General features: G+C 40.3%; 1 protein-coding gene across 8 annotated transcripts in view; it reads right to left on the minus strand.

Moving 5' to 3' along the window:
• The window catches only part of MBNL2 (muscleblind like splicing regulator 2), a 144,256-nt gene that overhangs the window by 16,201 nt on the left and 102,441 nt on the right, over nucleotides 1–25,614 (minus strand). For 3 of the 8 annotated variants that reach the window (XM_019529731.1, XM_019529730.1, XM_019529732.1), the window contains 5 exons: nucleotides 25,207–25,470; nucleotides 18,406–18,459; nucleotides 17,631–17,784; nucleotides 14,115–14,150; nucleotides 12,646–12,740 (listed from right to left, as the gene is read on the minus strand). In XM_019529731.1, the coding sequence (XP_019385276.1) occupies nucleotides 12,646–12,740; nucleotides 14,115–14,150; nucleotides 17,631–17,784; nucleotides 18,406–18,459; nucleotides 25,207–25,470 (603 nt within the window). The remainder of the gene's footprint in view (nucleotides 1–12,645; nucleotides 12,741–14,114; nucleotides 14,151–17,630; nucleotides 17,785–18,405; nucleotides 18,460–25,206; nucleotides 25,471–25,614) is intronic. The other 5 variants (XM_019529735.1, XM_019529734.1, XM_019529733.1 and 2 more) reach the window with 5 other exon arrangements.

Consider the following 25,614-nt stretch of genomic DNA (forward strand, 5'->3'; position numbering starts at 1 on the left):
GAAGCAATCTTTTAAATTTATTTCTGAAGGAGACTGGTTTTATTGTTAGGATATTTTCTCTTGCTCACAGGGCCCTAACATAGAGAGGACACAGATGGTTTACTCCCTAAAACAGGGGCACTTGTGAATGCCAAAAAGGTAGAAGCTAAGTAGCAGGTTCGGTTCTCATCACTAGATGCCATTAAAGTGGAAAACCTAGAGTAGAAGAGTCAAATATTTTTCCTTTTTAGTCTTTCACGTTACAACTAACATTAAGAAGGAAAAAGTTCATAAAACCAAACTTTTAAAAAAGTCAGACATTTCATGAGTCTTTTACTACCAGGTAAGGATGACATGTATCCATTTAAATAATGACAGCATTTTGAAGAGCCCTATACGTAATGTAATTATGTACCTACTAAGGTCCTGACTCCACAAGACAGTACTTTAATCAACAAAAAGTTATTTCCCTGTCATCTTGCAAATTCTTACTTTACCTGGCCCATGTTTTGTCACTGTTCTCCATGGCTAGGAATAGACATTCAAAAAGCCAGAGCCTGAATTGATTCAATCTTTGCAGGTTAGTCTAACATGCATGTTAGTCTAACTGTACAGACATTCCCTCTGGACTGAAGAAATGCAGGCACATGACTGCAGTGGCTCAGGCTAGAAACTGGAGGACACTAGAGCAGCCCTCCCTTCCCTTCCAAAGTGCTGATATGGGGGGTAGGGCATGGCCAAGCCCCAGCTGGGAGGGGTTTTCCCCTCCCTCTTACTGCTCTTGACCAGCCCAGCAGGGAATTGATTACAGAACATTTAGTACCCCATCAAGAAAACAAAAACCTCTCTCATTAGTTCAAGCTCTTCTTAAACAACTTTTTCCAAGGAAGAACTGGACAGACATTACCAGCTGACCTGCTGATTAGCTCCAAAAAGCCCTAAGTGGACTATGTCCTATCTGCTTTTGTCGTGTTTGACTTACACAGACACTTCTCAGCTTTATCTAGCATACCACATGCTGGCTATGGTCTGTGCTGTAGAAGAGGGAAGGGGGGGAATCCCTGCCCAGGGAGTGGTGAGGGGTGGGGCAAGGGGAAGCCAGGCAGAGGCAGAGCAGAGCATCCCACCCAGGGCTGCAAAGCATCTGGGATGCTGGGGGGACTCTGGTATTAGTTAAATCAGGAGGGGGCCTGGGACAGACATTGCATAAACTGGTTTAACCCAAATCAGTTAAATCTGATACTACATTCAACCAGGTTTATCTCAAACCAGTTTCAGCCATTTTCAAAACAGTTTATGTGCACTGAACGCCTGTTCTGTTCCAGGTTTAAACCACTTTCTGATCACTTAAACTGGTTTATGTGTAATGTATATCCCTAGCCCATGTCTGCAAGTTTGGGAGTTTTCTTTCAGGGACAGAGAGATCAGAAGACTCAAGAGTTCTTTCAAAAATCTGTACAGCAACAAAGATGACCACAACCAGACAGCCAGATCTTTTCTCAAGAGGTATGTGGAAGGAATATACTGAAGCTTAGCAGCTGCTCAGTTAGCAGAGGTGGCTTCTATACAAAAATCCAATCTAAGAGAATTTAATTTTCCTACATAGTAACTACCTTGTTTTTGCAACCTTCGCTCCATCTCCTCTTTTCCCAGACAGCTCTTCTATCATTGCCTGGTCTTATTCCTTTTCTTATAAGACAAAAGTCATGCAGGAGGTATAAGACACTGCCATGCACAACTCCCCAACTTCAGAACATCATGATTAAGCATTTGGCACAATTACCTTTTTTTTTTTTTTAAAAAAAAACCAACTGGTTTCACTTGCAGTCTAGTCAAATATTTTAATGAGGCTTTTGGCTCTGCACTTGTACATAATACTACTATTTTACCTGTTTCATTTTTGTAGTTATTTTTCTACAACTAAACAGCATTGAATAATAATTAATCATTAATATTTCTACATAATTTCCAGTTTGACATGCAGTTTAGTGGAGAAACTGATGCATAATTTAGGTCAATTGTGTCAGATAACTGTGTCACAAGATTTTCAACTTATCTCTTCTATTCTCACATATAATACTTAAATTAAACTTTTCCCTGTTTTATGTATCCCTTAGTATCTTTCCTTTCCTATTGACCTTATAGAAAGGATGAAATATAAACACAACATAATTTTTTTATGTAGCGTTTTCTGTAATATTTATGTTATATTGGCTGTTGTGGTGTTCCACGAAGCATTAGAATTCAGTGTGTATGAAAGATGTTACATGAAATAAAGTTGTACTATGTTGTACTGCCAAAATGGGGGCAAGGCTATCATTTTAAAAGTAAGTTGGAGTTCCATAATTTCCCATAACCACCAAGAACTGGAACAGTATTCACTGGGCTTTTTCTTCATTTACTGAAGCTGGCAAACTATCAAGAGATAAATTATCTCACTCTATAAACACAGATATTACAATGTTCTTGCTGAAAAACAAGAACAAAACCAGTGAAATCACAGAGCTGTAACAGGAGTACTATTTCTTTACAGCTACAAGTCACTAACAGAATTAAATTAAGCAGTATATTAACCTTGTATTTAAAGAGAAAAAAAGACTGTTGTGGTGAAAATTTTAGCAGACTAATAGGAAACAAACTCAGAGGTTATATTCCATTTGAAACTTGGTATTTCCTACCTAGCTCCTTCCAAAACTATCCCCAGACTCAAGGAGAATTTGGGTGATACTTAAATGGCTTTTGGAAACCCTGAAGTCACTAAGGCTACACCAGAAGGGTTGGCAGGAACCAAGGAGTTTGCAAGAACACCTTGGAAAACCAAGACTCTTTTTTCAAGGAGTTTCTGGTTCTCTGAGCTGAAGCCAAAGGCAATGCAGAACTGTGCTTGGAGTCTGAACTAGATAGGGACTCTAATGAGCAACCCATATAAGCTACAGGAATCAAGACTGAGGCTGGAAGACCATGGCTGGAGTACTGATTAAGTACAAAGGAACTTGACACCATGGCCAACAGAGCAGGCTGCCAAAACAGCATTCCACCTGGATGTAGCAGGCCTGGAGATTTTGGCACCAGAATGGACGTTAGATCTAACAACCTGGTCCACTGAGGTAATCTGGAGAAGAGCCTTGGGTATCTATCTTTGATTTTCTTAATTATACCCCACAGCTCACTGATGGAACTGTAAAGTAGTACCATGGTCTCATTACCAGAGCCTCAGTTAACTTCCATAGTATCCTCATGGGACCATGAGTCTTGGACTTCAGTGGGCAAGGAGATGGAGAGACTCAAGGAGTCCTGGATAGAGAACCTCCTTAGAGATCCAGTCTCAGTGGCACAACCTGCTATTTTCTCTGTAATAGAGGAGATAGAGGGTCTGCCTGAAGAGCTGGTGCTCATGGTTAGAGATGTACCTAAATTGTGCCAGAAGTGTGCTGTGCAATGGCTTCTTTAATCTTGTTCTTTTCACTGTCCCCCTTGCTACCACTTGCTCCTGACTGGCTGGGAGGCAAAAATTGCAGCTTTAAATATGCTGTGGTTTTTGCCTCCTGGTTGACCAGCAACAAGACTGCTGGGGCCCCTCCACCAGTTAGAGGCTGGGGGAAAGGCAGTCGGGGAGAGGGCAGACAGTGAAAAGAACAAGATCAAAGGAGCCACTGCACATCACACTTCCTGTGCAATTTAGATAGATCCCTACTTATGGTGTATGGAGCTCATCTGACTCTCTGATACTTATGTTGGAAATGGTCTCCAAGGACTTCCCCATGACATATAACTGAGTTTTGTGATATTTCCACATTCTGAAAGCAAAAGACCTGCATAAAGATGCACATCCCAAGAACAAAGTTCTCCTACATAATAAAGATATCTGGTGTGCTGAACTTATGTAGGGCATTGCTCTAACAGTGTGGACACAACTTAAAAACCTGAGAGCAAGAAAAAGCCATAGAAAAGACATGTCTAGATGTTATAGAAAGAGAGACGCTTCTAATTTCCTTACCCAAGAAGGGGAGAAAGTATTAAGATGCAGCAAAGAGAAGACAATATCAATGATGGCAGTGCCATGAAATGCAGTACAAATTAACATGTACAGCAGGGAGGCCCAAAAGGGCACACACCCCACCAAAGGAACACGTTGCTAAGAAAAGCACCATATTTTCTGTATGCTACAAACTCTCAAAATAAGATGCACACATTATGTATTATTTGGGAAGGTTGAGTGAAGAAAAAATATTTTTTAGAGGCATGGCTAAATTCTGACTGTAAGGGATCCTGACCCCATGTCCGAATCCTGATCAGTGCTGGTCAAGCAAAAGATAAAGTTTCACAGCTACTGGCACACTGGCAACAGTTGCTGGCCGCTCAGCTAAAAGCTACTGCTAATTCCACAGTGGCTGTGATACAGCTTTGCCACAGTAGCTTTGACTCTGAAATGTAAACTCCATCCCTCCTTCCCTGAGGCTCCATGCTTCCATTCCTCCATTCTAGTGTAGAAAAATCAAATTACTTCTCTAATTAAGACACACATGCACACGTTTTGCAGAAGTGACTGACTGATACCAGCAAAGCAGCTGCATTGATGCTATTCTGATAAAAATAAATAAACAAATAAATACATACCTTAGCATTAATTGGGAAGAGGGCGGCTGCAGCTAAGAACCCAGAATAATAGCCCTCCCACATAACATCAACATAAATGTGTCTGTTTGGTTTTTCATAGGTTTGCTGAATGTTGCTGAATGCATAATAAATGTTTTGTTTTGAATACTCACTATTTAGATATGCACTAATTAAATGTTTTATCAAAGGTGTTTGGAATGTACAGAGAAAATACTGTTTGTGCTCTTCTAAAATCTGCATGAAGTGGTTATGACTGCTATACTTACAATCTATATAAATATGAATACTTTGCCTTTTACATATCTGTATCTATACACATGCACTAGGGGAAGTGGTAAGAAACCACTACATTTAAATTATTTAACATTCCCCCTTCTACAATTCTGGTGACTTTTTTGGGACAAACTCTAGCTTGTCCATTGTTTACAGGTGGGCTTTGATATTCAGCAGTGTAAAAGCCCTTGAATTCAGAGAATATCTTTTCTACATACCATGAAATTTCATTCAGATTCAGCTGAGTTATAATCTATTAAAAATGATCATTTCCTGTCCCTTCCTGATGTTCCCCAGGAACCTTTTGGCACTATGCCCAAATGACAGCTGAACACAAACGCTCTAATGCTAGGCTCAAACTATGGGGAAGTAGCTTCTGCTACCACGACCACTATACTGGGAACTGAAGAAGTGGCTGGGAGGAAGATGAGGAGGTAGCATTGGGCTAGACCACTGATGCTCAGCCCCTGGTCTGTGGGCCAGATCCAGCCTGTGGATCCATATCATCTCACTCACCAGGCTCCCCCGGGTCCAAAAATTTAGCGGCGTGGAAGTGGTGGCAATGTTAATTGCTGCTCTTATGCTACCCAATTTATGGACCCCTAGGGAGCCTGGTGGGCTGGATAATGTGGCCCTGAATGCTAGATTGGGTGCATGGGACTGAATCCCAGTACGCTGGGTTGGGCTAGGGTGGCACTGGGCACACAGGAATCCACATGCGTGGGACCAGGCCAAGGCAATGCAGAGTGCCTGCCTGCTGGGATGGCACAATGGAGTCTGATCCAGACAAGTTGGCTTGGGTATACATGGCCTGATCCAGCTGTGGGGCCCAATCCAGGCATGTAGGACCCAAGTCCATGTGCAAGGAATTTGGCCTGTGGACTGGCCCAGCACGTCATATGCAGCCCATGGGGCTGAAAGTGTGAGCACAACTTGGACAAGACTGAATTTTTCCCTATGCTTTCTACATTTGTCACAAACTCAGTGTTCCAGCCCCCTCTCCCTGGAGGCACCATATGAGGCAGGAGCTCAAAAACAGTCAGCTATGCTAGGCTTCTTCATAACCCTCTAAAGAAGCCTATCTTCTCCTTTCATGCATAATAGCCTTCTTCTGCTACCAGCACATGTGTATTTAATAGTTCAAGCTGTAGAGATCTGTGCTGTGGCACAGCTGATGCACAATATCAGATTGCTGCAGTTGCAGATAACAGAATAGATATATTTTTTATCATTCTCTTTCTAAAAATGTAGGAAATTACATGCAACACACAACACAAAAAAGGAAGTTACTTAGACTAGAAAATTAAACACCTGAAAGGATGGGGCATCAGAACGATCTATAGCTGTCTGTGCAACCTTAGCATGCTCTATGCCATTGTCTATTATGTTTATGATACAGACTTTAATCATGTTATTTTTCCCCTGAAGCCTTCATTCCATGCAAAAGTTAATACAAAAAGCTGCAGAGTTCTTGTTCTATACAGTCATACTCAGTCACACAAACTGCCTGCCTGGTGTAAAGCCCAAGGGATTGTACCTTCAGCAACATAACATACTTTGGACCTGGCTGTTGTTATTGTTTTCCCAAAAAAACAGCAAAAAAAAAAGCACACAGTTGGCTAGCAGACATGCATGATTTCTATACAATGTGTCATTAAGAGAAAAAATATGCTATCAGCACATACAAAATTATTTCTGAGCCCAACATAGAATATTATAAACTTGTCAGGGTCTGCGACTATCAACTACCTTTTGGACGCTGTATCTTTTCCTAGTTGTGATTCCATGGTGCTAGGCTTGTCAGAGTCAGTCCAGAAAGGTCAGCAATTCACTCCCTGCCACCTTCTCCTCCCAAGAAGGGGGATAATATTGACTATAAGGTTTTTTTCAAAATCTGGTCCGTTAATAAGGACAAATTTTGGGTATAGAAGCTTGACGGGATGCATACTCTGGAATGCCAACAAAAAGGTGCAGAAGACATTCAGAGGGGACGTCACACTATAAATATAAGAAAAGAAGGCAACAATATTGCAGGGACCAGAAAATGGAGTTCTGACAGAAGTGATAGCAGACCCTCTTTTCCCAGGGTACTGTGATGCTCCCCATATATCCAGCAGGCTTCACAGGGGATAAGGAGCTGGGTACTACATTCATGAGCTGGAAATCTTAAGGGGAATGAAAATCAATCCTTTCCTCTTGTTTTCTGTACTGCAGAAACTCTAAAGGCCATCGTTACTGTCCACTGAGCCTTTCAGGCTAGCTGGATCTTCATTAGGCATTTGGAAGCATTTCCCAGCCCCACATACGCTATGCAACAATCTGCTATGCAGCTTCCAGGGATTTCCAATGACTAGGACAAAGGAGATGATGAAAAGCCAAGCAATGGTGTCCTGGGGCAAGGGGAAGATATGAACCCCGAAGGGCTAAAGGGGGACCCTGGGGGACAATACACTCCAGGGAGAGTGAGAGGAAAGGAGAAATGAATAAAAACATCTTACCGGCTGCAGGAACCGCAGTGGAGCTGGAAGCGGCGGCGGGACCCGCACAGCTTGTTAGCTGTGGTTTTTTTAAAGGGAAAGCAGCTGGGAGAGAGGGGGAGGAGAGCCGGCCCGGAAGTATAAGAAGGGGAGACGACAAGGCAGCGGAGGAGGAGAGGTGGTGAGACAGCATCGAAAGGAGAACCCCTGGACCCACCAAGGAGGTGGAGGAGCCAGGGAACGCTGCTCGCAGGTCAGGAAAGGGTCCTGAGCTGTGCCCAGGTAGAGACGCTGCCGTCGGACTGAGAAAGACCCAGGTGTCCCGGCTATATATAACCCTCGGGCCACGAAGAGAGCCTACAGGAGGGACCTCATCAACAGAGGCGGAGGCCAGCGGATCTACAGGAAAAGAGGTATCCAAGCAAGGGGCCAGCTAAGACCCTCACGTCCGGGACAGAGGACCCAAGCGGGAGCCCATCGAGGGATGATTCCTTTACTGAGGGATGTTGAGGGCAGACACGCATGAGAGTACCCCACAGCTAAGTAACGCAGCCCTAAGGGGGAAGGGTAGTTGGTAAAGGGGAGCACGCTACTACTAGGCGCTCCTAGGTAGTGGTCTAGGGAGTGCTGAAAAGGGGCATACAATTGCGGTGTCCGTATCCTTTCGATGGGTTAATTATTATTATTATTTTTTTGGACACCAGAGTTAGAGTGAGACAGGGCTTCTAAGGGTGTAAGAATCAAGGGGGCCAGGGTTTACTTAGCCCTCCTCCAGGCTCCAGCAGGAACCAGGAGGAACCCCCACAGAGAGGGAGGGTTGGCCGCTGACAACAACAATAGCACGCCGTTGAGGCTGGGTATAGGGTGAGGTACAGGGGAGGTTGGAGCCTCACAAAGAACAACACGCCTCGGCCTTGGGGCAGCTGGAATCAGATGGTCAGACGCCTCCACCACTGAGATATCATCCAAGTCGTGGCAGGCAGGATAAGGAGGGGAGAAGACCACCTGAGGCAGGAGATCGTGGTCCCATACCTTTAAGGGATGGAGCCAAGGGTTATCATCAAGTCCCAGGGCCGGGTGGCAAGCGACCGTATGATCGAGGCCCGACGGGCGCAAATGGAAACAGAAAGGGACAGCAGTCAATGATTCCCACTGAAGAAGAAAAACTTCTAATATAAAAGGGATAAATCTTTTATTATAAAAAGCCCCCCAGTGAAATTAATGGAAAATACTGGAAGATTTTATGGTGCTTTTCTTTTAAATGTAAAACATTCTTCCCCCCCCCGCCAAATCAAAGAGAATAGAAAACAAATGCTGCCAAATCCAGAAGGAACCAGGTTATCACTTGCCTGGGAGCAGGGAGTAGAAGCAAATATCAGTATCTGCTGCTTTGCTGACAGAGAAAGAGAGAGATGATGGCATTATGTACGGTGCTCGGTCTCTCCAGCCAGCACGTGTTAAGTTGGGGCTGTCCAAGTTCTGTGTGCCCAGGGCAGGCTCTAGACATGGTCAGTGACTGACTGATCACATTGATCAATGAAGACTATTGCCCTAGTCAAAGCCTGAGTTATGAATGATATGTGCTTATGTTGGCATACAATCAATAATCAATAAGTTTACATTTAAATCATAAGCAGTAGCTTAGGGAAGTAGAATGAGAATCTTTTTAAGCCACTAATATTAGACCACTAAATAATTGCTTTTTGGAAAAATGTGGAACTACAGCTAAAAGTAACAACTGATGTTTTACTGTTTGATCCTATTGGAATAATAATAATGTGGCTTTGTTGACCTGTCAGCCTTAGCTACTCTCTTCCTGGACTCATGCTAAATTCCAGGAATGTGGCTAAAGCAGGCCAAAAAGCCTGTTTCAGAGTGAACCTTTCCAGATGTTTCAACTGGCCTAGTCAGTAAAGTACCATTTTTACTTAAATCCAAGACAATTCCAAATTTAGGACAACTCATCCAACAATTAGATTTTATACATGGAAATTTATAAATTAGTTACAATTTTCTACATATAGAATCTAGTTAATGGAAGGACATCTTATACTTGTCTCCCCTGACTGCTGTGGCAGGGGAAGCAGTGGTGGGGAGTGAGAGGCCAAACCCCTGCCCCTTATCTCCCTTTGCCTGCCTCCGCTACTGCCTTCCCACCAGGCACCCTTTGCCACATGCCCACCTGCTGCCTGCCCCTCCATGTCTATGCTTGCCCCCTGCCTCTTGCTCCTCATGCTTGCTTCCCCAATCCCTTGCACCCCATTGCAGCCTGCCCCCCTACTCTCACACTGTGCCTGCCCCTGATTCCTTGCCCACCTTTTATTACAGTTCTGCTTCTCCAGGGCTCTGCTCCTCTGAGGCATGGCTTCAGCCTGGCCCCAGCCTAACCTGACAAGGGAGAAGTGGTAGCAGCTCCTGGCCAGACCAGGCTGGGGTTGGAGCACAGCAGAAGGATAGTAGGAGACAGCTGGTGGGGGGGAGAAGCAGGCACAGGCATGGTGGGGGGAAGACTGCAGGTTCCCCCTCTCTGTACCCTGTGGTATCCCTTGTGCTCCCCCTAGCCACAGCCCCCTTCCCTGCGAAGTGCGCCATTCTGGCCAGGGCAGTTGCCGGTTCAGCTCTGGCTTCAGCCTTGAGCCCAGAGCTGAAGACAGAGTTGAGCAGCTACCTGCTCTGGCTTGGTACTCAAATCCAAGATGTAGCTTTATCTTCCCCCTTCCTCATGCTGATTGGGGAAAACAACCTTATTTTTGATTTACATACAGAAAAAGAAAAAGAACAATGTAAGTAGCATTATCAAATGGTAAGGGAAAGAGGTAAGAAGTCCTGTTGCCCAGAACTGTACCTTTGACAAAGAGAAAGGCCCCAGCTTATTGGCACCTTCCAAGTCCACATAAAAGCTTGTTCAGTTCAGTTCCCAAAGTCTCAGTGAATCAAAGAAATCTGAATAACTCCAATCAGAATACTGATTGAAATAAGCCACATTTGGATGTAAACAGGGTGGAATGTTGGGAAGACTCAGCAAATTGAAGACAACCTGCTGCCAACCTGCAAACCACTTTCCTTCTCCCTCCTGCGTCTCCCCCACCTGGTATAGGTGAGAATCTGCATTGTGCTGTTGCAGGTAATATATACTTATTCTTTGCTCTAGGGTGTAATCAATAGAAGGTTGGGTTATAGACCTGTCTCATCTCTTATTCTGACTTGGGTCTTTATAATACCTTACCTGCTAAGAGGGAATCAAGGATCACTGGGAAATGTGATTGTATTTTCATTTCGTGTTCAAAAAGAGTAATCAGTAAGGGAATTATAACAGCTCCTGAATCCTGTGCCTAAGCATGCAAAGATGTCCTGATGATGGACTGTAGGCCTGTCTCTCAGAAGACCAAACGGTACCGGGTTTATGGTAACAGCTAGGGCTTGCACATGGTGCCGTCATGTAACCCCCAGAATGTATACCACATGGACTATATATAGCAGCACCCCCACCGTGATCTTTCTTCCCACCCCAAAAGCAGTGCCAGTGACATGTGGACCCTTGTCTCCCCTGGGCTCTCTAATGCCTCACAGCAGTGGGAGAGACAGATGCAGGAGCCCACAGGCTGTATGATAACTGCTCTTGGGTGACATAGACCTGTGGACAATCCGTTGGACAGCCCTGTGTTAAATTACTCAGGTGGAAGCCCCTATGGAAATCACTAGACACTTTTAAACCAACTTCTGTTGCAACTTAATTCACTCTCTTACCAAACCCTCCAAAAAGAAATGAGAATATTAGAAAACGAACTGAATTTTATATGCATGATTTGCTTGTTACATTAGCCTTCAACACAAATATCAATGTTTCTCTAAAAAAACCCTTAAACTTCAGAAAGGAATATACAAACTGATGCTGTTCAGAACAAAAGGCTAATGGCATAAGCAGCACTATTTTGGAAACATTGATCTTTTCTAAAAACTAAGGAAGAGTCAATATAGTTTTCTGTTTTTTTAAGAAAACACGCTGTATTTCAGAGATAGTATACTTGCCATAGAATATTACATGTGAGTTGTCATGGTAACTTTTTTATTATTTTGATGTTGTCAGACTTCAATTGTTTTGAAATTGAGTAATTTTTTTCATGTTCATTTTCTGGTAGAACACCTTTAAAGAACAGATTCTGATCTTTTTTTTAAATTCCATTTTTAAACAAATAAAATCTGGTGTATGCTTCTGCTTCTCCGTTAGATTTACAAAGGTCACTTGGTAAGGCTAAAATGAAGCATGCTCAGGACAAGCAAGCCTGTACTTTCCCTTTGCCCATTCCTCTTCAGGAGGAAAGTTTTATTTTCATTGCTGCTGTTACTGGTAAACACTCTCTTGCCAAGCCTGGGGAAGAATATGCATGCAAGCTCTCACATTAATAATACCGTAAAAGTGACGAAAGCACAAAGTGGTGTAATGGCCACCATTGTGGCTGCCACAACAGGACCTGAACTGGGGACCTGTAGTTATTAAAGAAGTAGTCTCTACAGATTGAGATGCAATGCCCAGTTCACATACTGGGAGCAGCAACAGACCCACATCCACTGAGGTGTTCCTGAACTTAACACTTAAAGACCAATGGGGGAAAAAAAGAAATATTTTCCCTCTTTTTTTTTCTCTTTCAGTAAAACTAGGGATTGCTTGTAACTGCATTTGATATATATTTTCAGGGGGAAATGCCACTTTGTATTTGAAGGCATCATCCTTTTAAATATAGTGTGGAAAAAGGAATACAGTCTTCGATGAGAATGTTCACAGTACAAATCTGAGTCATTCACTGATCCTTTTAGAAATAGTTATTTTCTCTTTTTTTATAAGCTTTTTTTTCAGCTGAATTTATCCACGCATGATTTCAGTCACTTTTGTTGAACACAATGAGTTAGTCACTAACATGAATTATGGAGAAAAATATACATTAACAAGCACAAACATCTGAACCTGCTTTTAAGGATTTTTTTTCTTTCTGAAAACAGAAGTTAATAAAAAAACTTTATATTTAGTCCACTACTGAAATGATTTTAACTCAGTGGGTTAATTACACAATATTAGATACAAACAGTGCAACACAAAACGTAGCTACATCATTATTTGCAATAAATGTTAACTCTAAATAAGTGCAACCTGTCCATAAACACTTGCTATAAACTACTTAAAAATAAAATTTGATGGGTAAACATGAAAAAAAATTCTCCAGGAGAATTTTTTTAAAAAAAAAAATATCAGCACTCATTTAGAGTTTGGGATTTGTGAAAGAAAGCTTTAAAAGGAGCAAACCTGATTGGCTGTGGCTGTTGCGGCGAAGGGGACACTTGTTGCAGGAGTTGTTGCTGCAGAGACAGTGGCGGACGTAGCGCTGTGCATCATGGGTACTTTCAGGAGGGGAACCATGGAAGCAATGAACAGGAGGGTGTAGCATTATGGTAATAGAAGTGGTATTTTGGCATGGTGAATATCAGAGCAGCAAGCCATCATGGGTTAAACCAGCAGATGGCATGCAATCACAATGCAAAGCAAGAAAGCGTGGCAGAGAAATAAAAAAGGGAAAATAGCTTATTACAAGTACAATTAAAGGAAGTTTGTCAACATAATCAGTGATTCCCAGAAAAAAACAAAATAAGTGATTACTACTGGTATTATATTTAATAATTTGACAAGGTGGGAAGTATCAACCAAAATAGCTTATTTTGTTAAATAAAATTGTTCAATTTGCTAAAATACTATTTAAAAAATATCTTTATCACCACTATTCCATGGAAGATTTTAAAAAGCTGGCTCTTTCATTTCATATTGAAAGGGAAAAAATAATTTATTTTATATGAATTAGAAAAACTAATTAATTGCATTTACCACTAGTATGGGTTAAATGTGTATTTTCAACCTTGCTTTACACATACCATTTTTGTTTCTAGATTTATGTTCCATTAGCCCTGCACAACTAATTTTATCTGAGTTAAATTACCATCTGCTTTCAGGCAAAACTCAGTGGCACTAAAATCATTTTCTTGATTTAAATACTAATTTGTTTGATCTAAAAGAGCAAAGCAGATTCTGTGGTAATTTATTTTTGTACTGTTTTAAGGATAAGTGTAGTAATGTGTGCATTGGAGACTATTAATCTGATATTCTTTAAAGACTGCTCTTGAATAACCCCTCACAGGAGCAGCAAAAACTCAGTTGAGTCATTCCATTAGAATCAATGAGACTATCAACTTGAATAAGGGTTATTCATGTGAACTGGGGTCTGTGCTAACACACCCTCATTTTCAACACAAAAATATAATTAAGAGAGAATATGATTCAGAACCTAGGTCACTTGCTCAACACTATATACCAGTATTAAGTGTGTTTCTGGGAAACTCTGATAAAACTTTCTAACACACAGCAAAAAGGAGAAATAGGCACACCACTATGAAACTTTAAAACATTGATGAAATTAGCTTGCTTTTCCAAAATTTATAATACTAGATAATATAAAATATATAAATAAAATTCTTAAAAACTGAAAAGCAGATTTGAATTTATGATTTTATGCTTTTGCAGTGTAGTTTTTATAGCAGGTGATGTCATATCTATCTAAACGGCAAATTTCATCTACAAATAAATCTAAAATCCTACAAACTCAACCAAAAGGACAAATAAACCTTTAAATCAAGTACTTGTCTAAGTCATGTTTATGATTTTCCAAACAGCTGAAGGTACAGAACACAGTATAAAAGAGATCAATAAAGAAATTTGGAACCTACCAATACTGGTAGCGGGTGTCATGCACAAAACTGACCCTGTGTGTCATGCAATGATCGGTGGAAAAAGTGAATAAAGGGAAGAAACAGGTTAGCTGTTTAGAGTTAACATTCAAAGTGAGATTCAAGCATACCCAAGGATAAGTTAGTTAGTTAAACTGAACATTAAGGTCATTCATAGTTTTGTTTACAAAGTGAACTGAAATATTTTTTTCTTAAAATACTATTAGTTACCATACAAACATCTTGTGTGTTTCTATGTGCATATATGCGACTATGTTTCATAAACTTCTTTCACTTAATCTTATTTGCAACAGTATTTTTAGTCCTGATCAAATATTGCATTATGTAATGGCTGCTTAAGTCTACTGAGCAGCGAAAACCAGAATTATGCTGGCTATACAGACCAATGCTTATTATTTTTTCTTATACACAGCAGAGAAAAAATGTAAGTGAAATACACTTTTCCATTAATACTCTTTGGAGATGTTAATAAGTTTAGGTTTAATCTTAATGTGCACATTTGTAAAAGAGTAACTTTGGATGTTATTTTTAATAACAAAAATATTGCAATAATGGAATTGTAAACTGAACATAGCCAAAGAATGTGCCAAATTCCCCTGCAATGTGCCTCAACTGTGCTGTGGAAGGACTGTTTCTAGAACTCAGTTTAGCCTTTGTGCCATTTCACCTATATCCTTTCTGCAAAGCCTAGTGGAAAAAAACACCAACAAACAAAAGCCAACCTTCCCATAGGCCTTTTTGGCAAGTTCACAATGCCTATAAGGGAGCATGAGGAGTACAGAGGAATAGAAACAAAGTGTCATGTACACAAACCATTAGGCAGTTACTGCATGTAGAGGACATAGGGCAGATTAATTTTGCCAAAGTACTGTCTGATCATCCCAACATTTTGTTTATTTTTCATAAATGACAAATGAGTAACTATGAATGACCTTATATTAAAAGAAATATAACTTTCCTCTTCTAGTCCTCACAAAAGTTCTACTACACATCATTTGAAGAAAAAATTCTGTGCCTTTTAAGATCACTCACCAAAGAATAGGAAGTGGTGATGGTAATCATACTGACTTACAGAGCTAAAGTGCAAAAAACTGGAGATAAACTGTGCTAAATCAAGCCCTGCACCTTTTATTAGGGAGTCATTGATTTGGAAAGGCAGAGGAGTTTTACAAGACAATTTATCAGTGTTCCATATATTCAATCAACAAAACCTGGTCTTAGACTTAACTTGTCTAACACACATTTAGAAATTACACAGTTTCAGAATATGTTGGTTTATCATTTCAAATCAACATGTGTACAGCTCTTCATACAGGGGTGGTATGGATGTATTTAGGCCCAACAAATTCAAGAAGGCACAGTTCTTCCTGGACTCCACGGGGAGTGTAATAATCACAGATGCAGTATGCCCCATCACCCATGAAAGGTTGTTCTACTGACTAACTGCAAAGATGTGTTCCCTGGCTTACTTCATTATTCCTGTCCCCTTCTCTCCACCCCAGTAATGTCAGTGATGCTGGATGGGTTGATTTCTCATGCTCCGTGTGAGCAAGGTCTCCCATTTTGCCTGACCTGATGTACTATGACTGAGGATGAAAGACTCCATGTACCTCTTCCTTTTTTGTGCATCTGTATTGGGACTGGACAACAATCTGGCCCTTAGAGTTTGGCAAAAAGAACCACATCCCTTACATCATAAGTTTAAAATAAGAAATCTGTCACTTAATTATGAGCTATTTTTATAACAAACCGTGTATTAGCCAAAAACAGAACTGAAGAGAAACAGCACGTGAAATAAGCTGCTTAAGGAAACAAGAATTCTAAATTTGGAAAATATCCAAGTGCTATTTCACTGAAGCATTTTTAAATTACTGTATTTTCCAAGGTTATTTTAAGTCCTATGGTAATTATATACAGTGGTGATAAGCTCTGAAAGTCAGTGCCTAAGAGTAGGAACAATGAACATCTCACCACAAGGGCTTTTGGTTTTGATTTTCAGTAAATTTGCTGAGACTCTTGGATACTTCTTACACTGGATAGTCCAGCATTTATTTCTCAATAATTAGGTAGGCTTGCCAATTCCTTAAAACTTTGCCACAAAAATCAGCTCATTTTCTACTATACTTGCAAGGTGCAAAATATTCATGGATCTTAGCAGAAATGGCACAAGATTTTGGAAGCTCTTTGCAAGATTCAAGTGGGGCAATATACTAAAATATTTGCATAAAATAAATATCTTTAAGCTTTTTTTTTCCTCCCCCAAACGCAGGGCCAGATTCCAAAGTTTTTACCATGTTTTTATTCAGTTCTGAGCACAGGCAAATTTTTCCATTGAAGTCCATGTGATTTTTGCTTTTATTTAAAAAAAAGATATATATTGTTAATTATACTCTATAACAAGAAATTGGCAAATCCTGAATTCTCTCTCTTGTTTAATTCAAGAGTATTGCTATATACTTAAAGAACATGATAAGAGGTTAATGAATGCATTCACAACTAGAAAATGCATTTACTGAAGGAAAAATTGAAATGTTTTAAATCATCCTGAAAATTCAGAGTTGAAAACAAACTGGAATTATGTTCTTTAATGCACTGCACTATGTATTTTACCATTAGATACTACACTTTTTCCATAACTTAGAGAACTGTATTGCACCGGTTCAATTTATCCCAAGGCTTACAATAAAGTTGCATATTTCCTCTTCTTTAAAAGGGGTAAAAAGAGGTATCGACACCACCTGTTTGAGTTCAGGATGTTAGGCATGGTGCACTATGGACGGATGGTCTAGTTTTCTTGAGTTTTGAACAACAGTAGTTGTTAAACCGCTACTATTCCACTACAGCTGAAACACTTACAAGAATTCCAGCAACAAGTATTAGTCACAAAATATGGGGGAGTTTTGGGTCACAAAATTAAGTGACAAAGAAAATGGAAAAAAAACCCCCTCATTACAGAATTGTTTAATGCAGATATAAGGTGCATTATAATCCCATCATGCTCCCATGCAGAAGTTTACCATTCTAGTTTAGGAGGGGGAAAGTGGTATATGCAGCAAAAGTGGAAATACAAGATATGCCCAGAGAGCAGGGGATCTTAGTGTTGTTCCTGAAGCATTTCTGAAACTATGCCTCCATTCCATGGCTTCTATGATGTTCCTCCTCCCCGCCCACTGCAGCACAGCTCTGGTTGATGGAGCTAAAATGCAACTGATTTAATACAGATGAGAAGTGCTATGCTGTACATATAAAATAGGGACAACAATTGAATAAAAGAAAAATACTAATTTAGTGTCATGGTAAAATTACCTTGTGAATCCTAATATTCTGTATATAATTTACTGTCAATATCTGTGAACACTGTATCCTGAGTGGGATAAGGAGCAGAGGACACAACAGAGTATACTAAGTGTAATAAAACAGTGTGTACAAGTGATAGAAACTGTGTTATGTGGAGAACATCAAAAGAAGACTCTTTTTTGTGTAAATGCAACATACCTGTTGGAATAAATGCTGCGTGTTGCTGCAACTGTGCATTGGCAAGCGCCTGTTGATAGTGCAAGACACTGGGATTAAAAACCGCACTGGCACCATTGTTTTTTTCAAGTGCTTGTCTCTTTGGTAATGGATGAAGAACACCGGAAGGAAAGGCCTGCAAATAAAGAATTCAATTTAATTTGAAGTATTTTAAAGACATATCTTTTGTTCATGTACAATTCAATAAAATTATGTAATATACTTTTTAAAAAAGCAGTTACAGATGCCTTGCCATGCACCTTAACCCAAAGCATTGCAATGTAAAATGAGTGGTATTTTGTTATTGATAGCAAAAGCATGGTACTATTAACCTAAAACTGTAGCATCACAACTACTGAAAAGAAAGGCCTTTAAAGCAACAAAAATGGCATTTCCTTTAAACAGGGTTTAAAAAATTCTAGGGAGAAAAAACCACTTGTGTTTCATTGCCAAGTATTTCTTTTAGCTAAATAATCTTCCAATTATTAAATGCAATAATGAATTACGTTACGCATTTTTATTACAAAAGCAGTTTTATCTCATTTCAACTTCATGATTTTTAAATGAAACCATGTTAGGAAAAAACTAAATTGTTTGCATTTATTATGTATGGAATGAGATGGATAAATACAGTACTGAATTTTCTGTAAATTAATAATATATTTTTCAATTGATGTTTTAAAAAAAGCAATAAAAATTTCATTAGTTGCTTCTCTGAAAAGCTACATGCAAAGCAAAAGGTGAAAGGTCAAAGTACCAGGTCTACAGTTGCTTCGAGAGGTCGCTTCATTGCTTTGGCAGTCGACTGAGTCTTTTAATAACAGGCAGCGAGCACATGATGGCAGTGGGCCAATGGGAGTCAAGCGAATTAACATACAGGTAAACAGCAAGCAGAGGTGCATCATGGGAACGGCATTGCATTGTGGATAGGTGAGAAGGAAAAAAATATTCTGAATGCAATATACAACATACAAAACACTAGGCATGCACAACAACAAAAATGTTTTCTAAAGAAATGAATATTACACCTTGAATTAGTACTGAAGCAAAAATGCATCTACTATACCTTAGTTAAAAGCATATAAGAGAGTAAAATATAGATGTTTGAAATTCAGGAAAGTTAAGTAAAATAGCAGCTTGCAGACACTATTAAGCATTTTATAACTTCACAGAAATGCATAAGTTTTAAGGATTTTTTACAAGGATTTCTGATAAGTTAGTTACATCAGATTAAAAAGCATAAATATTTTTTCAATACTAAAATTTTAAATACAAAGCAATAGTAAGAATTTAATATTTTAATAGGACTACTCACATGTGTAACCATTTGCAGGATTTATGTCTTAATTATTAAAATGTACATTTCAATAGACTTTGGGATCAAGTACAAAGTGTTTTTCTTTTTCAAATACAGGGTTAATGAATGTTAAGTCTAATCACTAACTTATCATCAATTCCTTGTATTTTACTGCAGCTGGAACCATAAAGCAGACATCTGCTTTTAACTTACCACAATACATTAAGAAAAAGCCCTTTTTAAAGGAACACTAAGTTTTCTGATCAATTTTAATACTAACTTCAAAACTAGGTAATGATATAAAATAGTACTTGTCAATAAGGGAACACAGCCAGTAATTAGAACAGGAATCATGGCAGTAATTCTTCAAATATTTAAATATAACTTTATTTATTTAAGCAAAATAAGTAATATTTAAATAACTGCATTTGCATAAAATTAAACAAGGCCCAATTTGATACTATTCTGACAGAAAATTTAGCTTAACTTTAAATTAAATGTTTTGTGATTTAAATTAGGCTTCAAGAAAACATATGGAGAGGAAGGTTTGGTCATAAATCAAATCCATTTTTGCACTCATGATGATAGTCAGCTTCCCAGTGTCTACAAGAGAAATTAATATTCACCCTGTCTCCATCTTGGACATTCCCTGCAACCAATAAAAATGAAAAAGGAGGACAAAGTATTGAGCAAGTACTACAGTGGTTCTCAACCTTACCCAGGTCATGGCACCTACCACAATTATTTTGAATGTGGCAGTCCCCCTGGCTGAGAACCACTGTTGGCACTGCCTCAGTTTACCTTAGCCCTTCTCAGCCAGGTTCTGCTACCTCCAGATGAAACTACCCCACAGACTTTCAGTACTACCAGCCCAAGAAAGGCTATACCACATGCATGTTCTTCTGCATTAGGGCTCTCTAATTGACCTAATGGAGACAGTAGTGCTGACTCCTACTATGTTGCCCTTCCTGGTCCATCTCCACCACGCTCCTCTTAGAAACAGACATGGGCAGGACAGCTTCACCCATGCCTCTATTTCTGGGAGGAATATATGGGATTCTAGACCAGTAAGGGCTACACAATACAAGGCAGCTTTTCTGTCTGCTTTAGGCTGATCAGAGAGACCTAATGTAGAAGTAGTGTGTGAGGCAGTTTTACTTGGCTGCTGCTGCCGTGGCACCCAAGGGTGCTGCCACACTCTAGTTGAGAACCACTGATGCACCATGCTTAAAACAAAGTACCTTCACAGAACTGGGTCAATGACAATATGAATAATTTGCAAGATAGCTATTGCTTCTTAAAAACACCTTTCCCAATTTCATTTTCTGTTTTTCCAATTATCACCTCATATGCTGCTTTCTCCCTTTCACCTGCAAATGCATTAAGACTTCCTACTGACTTATTCTCTCCTTTAGCTCATTCCTCTGCTCTGTGGTATCTGTTCTTTCTAAGGTCATTCATGACCTGCCTATGCGACGTCTGTCTGTTTCCATCAACCTCAATATGTCCAACAACGCTGATCACTCCCTCAACTCTCCCCTCTGTAAAATGTCTAACAGTGCCCATGCACCTTTGTAAAATTACCCTGAGACTATTATGGAGGAAAATATATTCAAATGTGAAGCATAAAGGCTGGATTCAATTCTCTGAAGTGATAATGCCCCAAATTTCCATTTGAGTGTGAGAGTTGAAGGTACTCTCCCCATTACTATCATCATCCAGATACAGATCTTACCTACTTTCACAGGGTCATCAACTATCTTTATGACTTCCGCATCTTCACCTCTTGCCCTCTTCCCTCCCTCCCAACTCAGACACACATCTGTTCTACAAAGGCCTCAATTTGCTTGTTCCATTGTAAACTCCTGTTTTCTAATCTTTGTTAGTCCTTCCCTTCTTTCTACTTCCTAGTCCTCAATTTCAAGGCTCCCTGTATTAACACTATCTTTTTTTCTAGGAGTCAGCTCTTGCTTCTTTAAAGCCACCTCCCCCAATTTTCCCGAGAATTCAGTTTGGATCTACCCTTCCTCCCTATCTTCATATGTCTTGTCAATTTCTCCTCAACTCTCAAAGCTCTCTTTAGAGCACTGTTCACCAAGCAATTTTCCTTTCAATATTTTAACCTATCAAATGCCTTTCTTTCACTAGGCCTGTCAGTGATTACCTACCAAACACTAATGCCCTATCCACTGCCTGTGCCGAAGAAATTTTCCTCAGTCAAACCATGGGATTTTAGCAGCTCCTACGTGCTACTGCACGGTAACATACATTTACCCTGGGGGGATCTCTTTCCTTGTTCTTGAGGCATGCATTTTGGTCAAGACTTCTCTGTTTACACAAACTTATAAATGTAAGGTTTTTAGTTTGTTTTTCTGAGAGGCCACAAGCAATGTCCTTACACGGAGGTTTTCCAAAATTTTTGGAGCACAGGGTTGCTTTGATGGAGCTTAGCTTCAAGCCTGAGTTGCTTCCAACCAGGCCTGTGCCACTGCAGCTGCAGCTAGAAGTCCCCCTGTGCAGTGCTGCTGTCATAGCTGCTCCTGGCTGCCCAGAGAAACCACCCCACTGCTGAAACACTGCTTAAGTCTCCCCTCCAGCCTCCACCAAAACATCAGTGAAGCCTCCCGTCTCTATGGACTGGATTAAAATGACTCTGAGGGACAGATTTTGTCTGGAGGTTGGAGGATGCCAACCCATGTCCAAAAATAATGTGAACTACATCTCAGTAGATGGAATTCACTAGACCACTTTCCTCCTGTCACAATTATGGTTGCTTCCTTCTGGCAACTATGACAACTGGGGACTAGGAAATGAGAAGACAAGGAGGAAATGAAGTTACTGCATAAGCCATCAGTGATCCACACAGTATAATTAAGGAACTGCAGTTTTTAAGTTACTGCAAAATGTGCCTGAGGGCTGGTTATTAAGAGCTTTGAGAAGTTACAAAAGGACCAACACTGCTGAAGATGTACTTCAGGCACGTTCTACAGCAAAAGGAAAAAAAAGTACGTTGTATTTGAACTTTTATGAAAAGTGAAGTTTGCAAAATAATGCATTCCTTTAGTAATAATAGGAGGCCTTGAGTGATCTAAGCCTCAAGGACCTGAGATTCTTTGGATCCCTCTATATGTTGTATCTATTATGCAGTTACCTTAATTGTGCAATACATTTAGACGTGGAGAAGCTTGAGAGAGTCCAAAGGAGAGCCATGCGCATGATCAGAGGTCAGGAAAACAGACCTTACAATAAGAGGCTCAGAGCTATGGAACTCTTGAGCCTGGAAAAGTGCAGGCTCAGGGGTGAACTGGTGGACACCTATAAGTTTATCAAGGGTGCTCATCAGGATCTGGGGGAACATCTGTTCACCAGAGCGCCCCAAAGCATGGCAAGATTGAACGGTCACAAACACTTCCATGACCGTTTCAGGCTGGACATAACGAAGAACTTCTTTACTGTCCAAGCCCCCAAGGTTTGGAATAGATTGTCACCGGAGGTGGTTCAAGCACTTACTTTGAACACCTTCAAGAGACATTTGGATGTCTATCTTGCGGGGATCCTATGACCCTTGCTGACTTCCTGTTTGGGCAGGGAGCTGGACTTGATGAACTTCCAAGGTCCCTTCCAGCTCTAAAATCTATGAACTATTGCACCTTAAAAAGGTTCAAACATCTATAAAGTTAATGCTTGAAAACATGCAATAGCTGTATAGCTGGTTTCTATCTGGCTTTGATTTGCATGTGTAGGCAGTCTGCAGCTGGGAGAGCACAGCTGTTGTGATCTTCCAGCTGCTGGGGTGCTCATCACACACCTGGGGCTGGGAGACTGCAGCCACTGAGATCTCTCAGCAGCAGGGTGCTCCAGGCAGTGGCTGGGAGATCGAGGCTGCTGCGATCTCCCAACTATTGCTCCATGGACCCCACAGCTAGAAGACTGCAGCTGCTGTGGTCTCCCAGATGAAGGGCACCCTATGCATCCCTGGGGGTAGGAGACTACAGCAGTGCTCCCTCCATGGCTGCTGGGACTGAAAGTCCCGCAGCTGATGGCACTCCAGCTGTACCAAATATGCAGGTGGGGCCAAGAGGCCCATCAGGTATAAGGACTCTTGGTGCCAGCTATGTGCGGTGCAGCTGGGATGAAAAGACCTGTCAGCTGCAGGGACTTTCAGCCCCATCTGCAGGTGGGGCACAGCCAGGATTGAGAGTCCTGTCAGCTGCATGATGGTACTAGCTGCACATTGTCCCTGTGGGTGGGAGCTCTGTCAGCAGAGGCAGCTCTCAGACATGTAAGCCTGCTTCTTGCTGATATATGCAATAGGATGTCATGGGATCTAAAGTGTGATCACACAATCACATCTCCTGCCATTCGTGTGTGGCAGGAAGTGGAACTGTGTGGATCGTGCATTAGATCCCATCATGTCTTTATCTGCATGTGTAGAGGGGGGCTTTGACCTGTATCCCTGCCCAACCACTACAATATGTCACAATTTCCTCTTCTCAAGTCATAATTTCAAGTTGAGAATCAGTCTGGAAGCAGAATGTGTTTGGTTAAAGATCTTTGTTTGTCTTTTACAAAGAACAACCAGAGATTTCCAGTGGCTACTTCTGAACAATTTCCCTTGAATATTTTGGGACTCTTATTTAGAATGCATTAGCTATTGCTTTTCTTTGTCATTCCCTATATTATTTATGTCAGTGGAGATATGATCCCACTTATTTTACCTGATGGGTTCCTTTGTTCTAGATTTGCATTAAATAAAAATGACTGTAATGCAGAATGGTTTTTTTTGTTTTTTTTGCTTGTACTGTTGCTCTGGGGAATCTAAATATCCGATTAAAGCTCATGAATATAATTTTCTGTGGAAGGGATCTACACAGCCTCTCAGTTACATGGCCTCTGCCTTCTCCCATTGTAGTGGCAGAGGCCATGTAATTCAGCCCTGTGTTTCTAAAGATTCTCCACGTAGTCCTGAATCTTAGGATCTCAAAATTTCTAATATGGCTTATTTGAATCACAGAAAACATATCCTATGATTCCTTAGATTCAGGAAAAAATGTGCTTTTGCTTATCTTATTACTTTTTCTAAACACAAGATGAATTTTGCATGTTGCAGAAGTGCTACTGCAAAAATCTCATGCCTTTTTAATTCCAGGTAGATCTCTAGGTTTAACTAAAATTTTCATATGACAAGAGAAAATACTAATTTGAAGGAAATTGTCTTCTGCTGTTTTCTTGTGTTTGGAAGTCTTAATTCTTTCAGTAGTCATATTTGAAAGAAACTCACTCTTTGTCCCTGGAACGTCTGGTCTCTATTTATTTCTGAGATACAATAGCCTATGATCGTTATATACTGTACTGTACTTGTTTTTGGTAGGCTTCTTATTCTCAGAGTAACTGTATTGTCTATAACTGTTGTATGCACTATCCACAAGTCACATCTGTGTCATTATTCTTTCAGTGCCAGGAGTTAGGACAATGCTTCTTTGATCTGTACTGACTGTACTTCTGTCCCCAGAATAAAATCTTGCAAGCCTTATTTATTCACTTCTGTGGAATTTTTGCTAGCAAGTGTCAGCCATATTTTAAAACAAAGATACTTGAAGCACCTGAAAACAACTTTTTTTAAAAAACCTTACTTGATGTGATTTTCGATATAGGTTTTATCATAGCATTCACAGAATAGTCTCTCAATGTCTGAAAAAACTAATGACTGAAATCTCACTATTCTCATTTTACTAATGGAGAAACTGAGGCACAGTGCCCAGGACACTAGAGTAAGTTAGTGGGGAAACTGAAAACAAAAAAGCCCGGGTCTCTTATCTATGGCCTACACTTCAGGCACAAAATTGTTTTTTCTTTAATTCTCATTCCCTAATTTTCACATTGGGTTTCTGCCAGCAAGGAGCTAACACAGCACAGGTTTACATATTTTCCGTGGACCATTTCAATTTCACCAGTTTTATGTTTCATCAAGAAATGTTAGGAAGCAAATTTAGCATATAATTGAGAGAGAGAGAGCAAAGGCAGCAGAAACTGTCTAACTGCTTCACTGTACTCAAAGGACATAAATATTGTTCTGAAATTATTGAGGGAAAAACAAAAGGTAATTTTTTCATTTCCCTAAAGCAATAGTAATAATTTTATAATTTCTCAACTTTTATGAAGAATGTAAAATTTAACAGCCTCCTAAAAAATGCTACTGCTTGACGTCAAACCACAATTAAGAAGTTTATGAAAAAATCAGCCATATATTCTAGCACTTACCATCACTGTAGCAGCTGCAGCAGCCGCTTGAGCTGCCACTGCAGCCTGGTTGGCTTGGTGTTGAGCAGCTTTGATTTTGGCCTGCAAATGTGCAGGAGGGTGAAAATATTTGCATTTCTCCCTCATGCAACGACCTTTTATATAATCCATACAAACGGTTACAGTGTTGTCATTTGTGTCAATCATTGTGCTGTCTGCAGGATGTGCAAAGCGGCAATCAGTCTCTCCGCGCGCACAGTTTCCTCGCTGGAACTCCCTGCATACCTATGTGCAAAACAATACTTATTACTGATAGTGGATGCCTGATAACTGTTGCTAATATATATATATATATATATATATATATATATATAAAAAAACCCATATGACTCTATTTTACTGTGATTTCCACTCTGTTTTTCACATTCT

The sequence above is a fragment of the Crocodylus porosus genome, unplaced genomic scaffold (genome assembly GCF_001723895.1).
Source record: "Crocodylus porosus isolate Cpor-Errol unplaced genomic scaffold, CroPor_comp1, whole genome shotgun sequence".
NCBI lineage: Eukaryota > Metazoa > Chordata > Crocodylia > Crocodylidae > Crocodylus > Crocodylus porosus.